The sequence below is a fragment of the Pectinophora gossypiella genome, chromosome 7 (genome assembly GCF_024362695.1).
Source record: "Pectinophora gossypiella chromosome 7, ilPecGoss1.1, whole genome shotgun sequence".
Taxonomy (NCBI): Eukaryota; Metazoa; Arthropoda; class Insecta; order Lepidoptera; family Gelechiidae; genus Pectinophora; species Pectinophora gossypiella.
In genome coordinates, this window is record NC_065410.1 from 5,293,206 (window position 1) to 5,301,547 (window position 8,342).

The window sequence follows — 8,342 nt, forward strand, 5'->3', positions numbered from 1 at the left end:
ACGAGCGAAATTGAAGCAAGCCTCGTTAACTATGTTACTCGCTCCATTGAATGTTATATATGGTTCCATTGTGTATTTTTTGTTATTCTAATAAAGTTAAGCTCTTGTTTTTCCGGTTTGGAAATATAAAATGCGAGAGCCGGTAACAGACCATTGAATATGTCGTATCTTAGTATAATGATTTTATTTAATACAATTCTACATTAAAAGGATTAACATTGGGATGTCCATGTAAATATTGTTTACTATGTCCCAAAACGTGAGTATTCAACTCACGATGTTTACAATTAGGTGTTTCCTTTTTGTTGAAGAAATAATTGTCAATTATGAGGAGAGCTCTCGGAGTCGCGACTGTATTAAACAGTGAAGATCAGGTAGAGTTTGAAGAAATCAGTAATTGGTGTCCTTAGAGTATAATATTAGAATTGAACGTACGGGTACCATATGTTGTATATTATTTTTGAAATACCTATATTCGTTAATACCAGGCCTGGGCTGTTTCGCGTTTATTGTACCAGAAATGAGATGAACAGGTCTGACGACTGATCAGTTTACATTAATTATATCTGACTTCCGTTCTCATTCCGTTTCACCCATTCAGCAGATGTTATCATAACTTTCCAAACAGTTTTGAGATCGTCCGAATGCTCAATGAATGTTTTGAAAGATGTTTCTGGTTTTCTCGTCGTTCAGCTTGATTTATTTTTGAGAATGGAGGAAACCATTATTCCTTGTGGATGTTTATATCTTAATAATTCTGATTCCGTAAGTTTATGTAAACTTTCATTAAACAAAGTTTTTTAAACGCATTTAATATCTCAATTCTGAATATTCATGAATGAGATTTTCAAGCAACGGTGTTGCTAATGTTATTATTCACTTTGCTAAGAAAGTAGTGGAGTGAAAATTAAGTTATTAGATGCTTATGTCGCTTGCAAGGGGCTTCTTGTCACATGCTTTTAAGCGCTAACTTTATTATAAAGCTTGAAGCCTTATAAGGCAGGCGGCGCCGCGCCACGCGCCCCTGCAGCCGTCGCCACCCGTCGCCCGCGCCTCCAGGTGTCCCCGCAGCTGACGGCACACATGGCGGAGTGTGCCAGCCGCGTGCCAACCATCATCCACTCATTTATACTCCACGACGCTCTTTATCAGGCTTCCGTTACACCCTTTCACTCAGGTGGCTCAATTACAAAACTATTCGTTAGATATCAACTTTACTCATTGAGCGTTTCACATTTGCTTAACCGATGACTCAAGATAGTAAAACCGTTTACTTCTAACCAGTTGTTTAGTTTTTCTACGAATTGTAAAGTTAGTAAAAACATCAATTACAACGTCGCTTCGTTCATTCAACGAAGTAATGAATGAAAATATCGTGTTCTTTGTACGACACATCCTGTGTTATTGTTGTCGCGTACCTGCCTTCCCCGTCGATCTGCTATTTATAATTAGTCCTCTACCTGACGCTGTGTCGTGACGTGATCGCAACAAAAGATGTGTATTGTGTAGAATAGGAGCGGTTTGTGTGCCGCATGGCGGTGCCGGTGCGTGCAAGTATTGTTGCATCTGGCCGCATTGAGACTGTCCCTCCGGCTCAGGTATTTATGAATGAACGTGACGGGCTGGCGAGCGCGGGGCTCGGTCGCGGTCACAAGCCAGGTAGAAAATTACACTTTTGGAATTCTTTCAACAGTTCACGTCGAGTAGGGCTACTCAACTTGGTCGCGCGGAGAAGCCGCAAAGCGGGGCGAGGGGAGCCGCCAACGCGCATGCGTTGAGCTCTTTTCACCGAGACGATCCCTCCCTCTCAGTTGATTTACAGCCGTCGCGAGTGCGCTACGTGCCGTCATGTGTCGTTCGCCAACTTTCTCGAGTAGTGATGTGATTCGATATAGAAATATAGAGAGTCCATATCTTTAGACATTTCAAGTAAAGTTAACTATTAGTAAATTTGTGATGATTCAAACGTGGAACAGTGTAAGAAATGAATTATAGTAAAAGTTATCAATGAACATAAATCGGATTGGAATTAAAATGAGGTGGTTACTAGTGACAGTGAGTGTGGTGGCGTGGGAAACGATTTTGGCCGGAGTGGCGCCTCCGGGGTCCTGCCCCGCCGTGTGTGCGTGCAAGTGGAAGGGAGGAAAGCAGACGGTGGAATGCGTGGACCGCGCGCTCATCACCGTCCCCGAACCAGTGGACCCCGCCACGCAGGTGTTGGACCTCTCGGGGAACAACCTGCAGATCCTGCCGCAGGAGGCCTTCGCCCGCACTGGCCTCGTCAACTTGCAGCGGGTCTACCTGCGCAGCTGTAACATCGGACAAATACACGATCGTGCTTTTAAAGGCCTAACTAACTTAGTAGAGCTCGATCTTTCCCATAATTTACTTACGCAAATTCCTTCGAATAGTTTCAGAGATGCTCCGTTTCTCAGAGATCTCACATTGGCTCAAAATCCAATTCTCAAAGTACATTCAGATGCATTGAATAGTCTCGGGAGCGTGGTTAAGCTTGATTTGTCGAAATGTGACATTAGAGACATATCGCCCGACGCATTTAGAAACTTGAGATCTCTTGAATCATTAAAGCTCAGTCACAATAAGCTTCGGGATTTGCCGCTGAGCTCGTTAGAAAGGTTAGACAAATTGAGAGCGATAGATTTATCAGACAATCCTTGGACGTGCGACTGTCGGCTGCGGGACCTGAAGCAGTGGCTGGAGAAGCACAAGCTGCTGTCGACACCAGCGTGCTCCGCGCCCACTAGGCTCGCCAATCGACCCTTCGCTGAATTACATATTGAAGAGTTCGCCTGCAAACCGGAAATATTACCGGTCAGCAGACACATCGAGGCCGTCGTAGGTGAAAATGCCTCGGTCACATGCAGAACGGAAGCCGTACCCAGTGCAAATATAAACTGGTATTGGAACGGTCGATTACTGCAGAACGGAAGTAATTTTAATCCCCACCAAAAGATTTATATTTTTGAAGAAGGCGAATCAAAAAAGAAATCTTCTTTGATACTTACCAATGCTCAGGAAGCTGATTCGGTAGAATTTTACTGCGTGGCTGATAACAAAGGTGGAAATGCCGAAGCCAATTTTACGGTACACGTTACACAAATGCCGGTGGGAATGGCGTCTTTGGGGAGCGCACAAATAGCGAGTCTGGGGGCCGCTTTGTTCTTAGTTATTGTCGTTATTTCCCTGGCTTTACTCATTACGTTTGTCCGGTTTCGTCCCGCACCGGCTTGTGAAAGCAAGACTCCTAATACTATAGACAGAGTCGTATCCGGAAACGAAGTACATCCAGCGGCGACAGACAGACCTCATGTGGCGGTTATGACTAATAGACAAGAATCTTCAAACTATAATGATACCAAATGTAACCCAGTTTCGAAACCGCCGAGAGTGAACGATATTCCTTATACGACTAATCATTACGAAGGGAGAGGTAGCGTGGTGACCGCCGGAGGTCCGGTGGTGGTGTCCCCGACCGTGTCCACTGCCATCGACCCAGACCTCATCAACGACACGCGGCCCGACAGCGTCGCTCGCCCGGGCAGCGGTGAGTACGCCCGCGAGGCTTCCGATTCATTATACCCGTCTGGTCTCTGGGATCAAATGAAGATGAATCAAGCGAGTAATTTGGCTCGGGCGGTCAGTTCGGCGATACCGGCGTACTACAACGACCGGACACCGATAATCGAGAACTGTAGCGTGGACGGGTCGCAGGAGGAGCTGGGTTACATGTCGCGGACGTTCCCGCGGTCGCACGCGGCGGCGGCGGCGCCGGCGGCGGTGGCAGCGGCTGGCGATGCGCCGTATCCGCCGGACTACGGGCTGCCAGTGTCGGGCGGCGGTGGCGGCGCGGCGCCGGCGCGCACGCTGCGCGTGTGGCAACGCGCGCCGCCCGTGCTGCCGCCGGTGGCCGCGCTCAAGCGCGTGCTCACCATCACCAGGCCCTCGGCCGAAGACGGCTACCACGACGGCTGTGCTACTGACGTCTAGACTACCCTGTTACATATCTAGATGACATGTCATGTAAATACTGTAAACTAGGACTCATCTATATACGTATGGTATGTGTAATCTATACCTACACAGGTTGTTAGTGTAATATTTTTTGTATCATATAATTTATTTAGTTAACTAAGGGAAAGTTAAATTGGATCCGATTGTGATGGGTCCGCGACTGACTAGTTGAAAGAAGTAAGTGTAAATTATAACGTGATATGGAATGGTATTGTCTATGATCGCCAAATAATAAATACTGAATATAAATATATTACTTACCTTGATTGTTGCAAATCAGTTTAAGATGTTACAATGACTTTAATTAATAACGCCTACGTGTAAGAGACACGACATAATTATCCAAAGATATTCAACTTCCCATTCAAAGTAATATAATGAAACTATATTACTCAAGCGCAGTCGGTCGGCAATACTGCTGTTATTATCATGGGCATCTGCCGGGCCACCAGGCCAGTTATAGCACTTTGCATATTTTGATGTTCGTCAGAATAGTTAAGGAATGTATGCCAAACTTAGAGTCAGACGATTGTAACTATCTATATATAATAAAGATATATATTGTGTTCATACGAACGCTAGGTTAATGTGATGTGAGGTGGTGCTTCCTAGCAGTAATGCCGACTGCCCAAAACGCACGGTGAATGTTATACATTGTATGATAATGTATGTGTAAATTTTATGTTGGTGAAAAATAAGAGATTTAGAGTAAAAAGTGAAAATAATAAACAAGGCGATTATGAAATGTGTATCTGCTCTGTTTCATTTCTTTATCATTATTATAAACTTTACCAAAAAAGACATAACGTAATACCTTACATAGACAAAATGAAATGCTAAATGTACCTATATACTTACATTCGAGGCAACACAACTAACTTTGGTAGTAACAACTCCGAATAACACTCAAAAATTTTCAATGTTTCCGTAGAGCCGACTGTACAAGAGAAATCCTAATATCGGAGAGTATATTTTACGACTTATATTCATTGTTGGACGAACAATAGCGAAACTCTGTGTGTGTAATAAAATATTCCGTTTCATACAATTATGAAAGTAATTAGGTACGAAGTTGATTTTGTAACTCATTATAACTTATAAACTGTAATGAGTGATTATTTCACAGTTTTGTTCATTACTTTTACAAAGCTTCTGCAAAAACTTAAATTTGTATTGAATGTTATTCGACTGTACACAGACGGAATCGTGAAAGATTAGGTGAAATTTTAACATAACGTGGTATGTAAGGTCGAATCTTGATTACCAAATTATGTGACAATAATGGTGTGCGTTTGTACGTGGCATAGCAGCGAGGGAGACGTACCTACGCAACGCACCCACATATTTATTATCAGGTAAGCACACGTAGGTACAGGGGAATGTCGTTTGTTGGGCACCACAATGCATTATGAATAAGGTTCCTACTAATCCATTGTTGGAGCCGGCGGAGGCTTAGCGACACAAAAAAGGCTCGAGCTCGTCTTCGATGCGCAACGAAAAACCGGTTAGCGTTATTTCATTTCCGTTCAATTCTCTTTTTTATTGGAACCAAACCCTAAACGGGTTTAATGGAGAAAATTTTGAAGCGCTTTGAATGTTTATGCTAAATAAAGAAACATCGCCCGAATAAGTAATGACGTTACAGAAAGTTGTAGTACAAAATTAGTAGGGAGGTATGTTGCTTGCATTTTGGTAGAGTTCACTTCGCAGTCTCAACTTTCAAAAATGGAAAAGAGAGTAATCAGAAATCAGAATCATTTATTCAACGTAATTATCATGGATAAACTTCTCGAAGGTCAATTGTAATTTTTTTGAAGTTAATATGTTTCCTTATGATTGGGTTTCCTAGGTCAAAGATGAATCATGAAATTCTGGTTTACTAAAGAAAGAGATCTAAAGATGACGGAAACGTTTTCTTTTTTATCTTTAACTTATTTATGATTTTTAATAAAAAGAAATGTGCGACATTTTGTCACGTTTTTCTATGACGTGTGACGTGACGTCTTGGTTGATTTTGCTTTTTCTCGGTTGCTTTTTCTTACAAATTCCATAGCAATTTTGTGTTTTGTCGTTTGGTAAAAAGTAACTGATTTGATTAGTTGGAAACTACCCTATTAAGTCACAAATCAAAGTTGTGTGTTGTTGTGTGTAAGTGGTTAAATTCGGGTTGCTAACGGAGTTGAAGGTTAATTACAACGTTTTCGATATACTCACTTACAAGTAGGTAGGTATGGACTGGACCGGGCCCTTATGAAATTATTTATGATTATGCTTTCGGTTGGGGCTGTATTTAAGGAATTTCAAACGTTACAGTAGAAAAATATAAAAATAACCGCTCTTCTAATAAGCACGTGTTATGTGAGGTTATACAGACTTGTAGTCTTGTTAAGGATTAGCAGACCATTCTTTTCATTACGAGAGCGACTGAGATAAGGAATTACTTACAACGTAATTGAATCTCTGCAAGTACCTACGTACATCTACAGTATTCTTTCAGAATTCAATTTACCAATGACAGCTTTTATTCTCTTCCCTTTTATGTAGGTATGTATGTACCTATATTGTTGAAGTTGATGTTCTACGATACGATATTTATTGCATTCCTGGGGGGTTAAATAGGCCATATCGAAGCAATTCATGTAAAAAAGGAATATTATATGCTATTTGATATTTGTTTGCATTGCGCACTTATTTCTATATGCTGATGTTAGTACAACGGTCTTAAAAGTAGAGGAAAATACAAACAGGAACCCTGTAAGAGCACTACAATATAGTCAACACAATTAAGTTTACTTAATAAAAAAAATATAAAAATAATAATGCCTAAATTTAGAAAATTACGTAGGTAGTACCTACATATGATATGTTTTGCGATATTGCTTGTCATCGTCCTATAGCTATTAATAAATAATAATGTATCTTCTATTAATAGGCTTTTATATTTAAAACAAAATTGACTTACGATATTTCATGCTTTAAAAATTCAATACTTAACCTATATTCTAAAAAAATATTGCTCGTCGAAAAGTGATAAATATTTTAGAGATTATACTTTAGTTGAAGTTTAGTTTTGTGAAAATAATAATATTCGTGTAATTTACATATTCTAAGTCTGACCAAAATAGAAATTGTGGAACATGACTATGAACTAAACAATTCATTTTATTTTATGTTACGTTGAATTGAACGGAAGATATGAGTGTTCAAAAATTGACGCCCGTCCCACTGTCTAACGTAGGAACGTGAAGTTGATATATTAGTTAGGATCTCTCTTTGAATTAATAAAACGGTATATGTACATACTCAATATACATATATGTGTAACACACCTACAATATATGTCAGGTCGGGTAGACTAGCAGAAGACAACTTCCTTGCAGCCCTACTTAGGTAATATGAAATAGAACGTCAAGTTCAGTGCAATTAGTGAATATAGTCCTTACATGACCAGGAATACTGATACTAGGATTGCTGAGGTTGTTAATTCACCTCACAACCCACACGATAATAGAAGTGAATATATTTCAATACTTATAACCACAGATCATATAATACTCTTATAACAAAGTATCAACGCGTGGTGCGAGTTAGATCTATCAAAGTGCAAAAGCCAGTGTTGTGACATTCATAGTGATGTGCCATATTGAAATGATCGATTTTGTTATTGTAACTGTAGGTTTTGGAGTCCAAAGATGGATTATGATTTTGTGACGAACCGTAGGTACCAGTCTCTAGTTCATAATATTCGAGGCGATATTAAACCTTAATCTTCTATGATATGTATGTAACATAATATACAAATCGAAAGTTTTAGTTCTGGGCAATAAAGTATATTTGATTTGCTTTTTTGGATAAGTAGCTTTACGTGTTCTGTTTTTTAACTCCTAATTTAACAGTGAAGTAAATTCGTGCAATATTGTTTATCTTTTGAGTTTGATTTATTTGGATCATCAATAATCGATATTACGTGGTTTCCCGGATTTGTGCCCATTTAATGGCAAAAAGGCTCCCCATTCGTGGACACCTTTGCCTATTAGACTTTCAATAACTATGACACACTATTTTCGTTTCTATAAATATATGTCATATGCAATAGGTAGGTGTGTGATAGTGATAGCTATATAGTGAGTAGGTAACCGAGCTTAGTGCAAATCCGATTGCGACACTTGTCGACAGCCTTTGACGGGGTGCGGGCAATTTAACACCTAGATGGAACCTGCTTAAATTGTTTTATCTCCTTTCAAAATAATTTTAGTCCAGAAAGATCGACATGCTTTATAATATTCACACCCTCTCGGGAGTCACAACTT

At 40.2% G+C, this 8,342-nt stretch overlaps 1 protein-coding gene across 1 annotated transcript; it reads left to right on the plus strand.

The window, feature by feature from the left end:
- The first annotated feature begins 1,816 nt into the window (after positions 1-1,816).
- Positions 1,817-4,763, plus strand: LOC126368129 (leucine-rich repeat-containing protein 4). The gene has a single exon (XM_050012004.1). The coding sequence runs from the start codon at positions 2,008-2,010 to the stop codon at positions 4,006-4,008; it is 2,001 nt and encodes a 666-aa protein (XP_049867961.1). The 5' UTR covers positions 1,817-2,007; the 3' UTR covers positions 4,009-4,763.
- Positions 4,764-8,342: the final 3,579 nt, after the last annotated feature.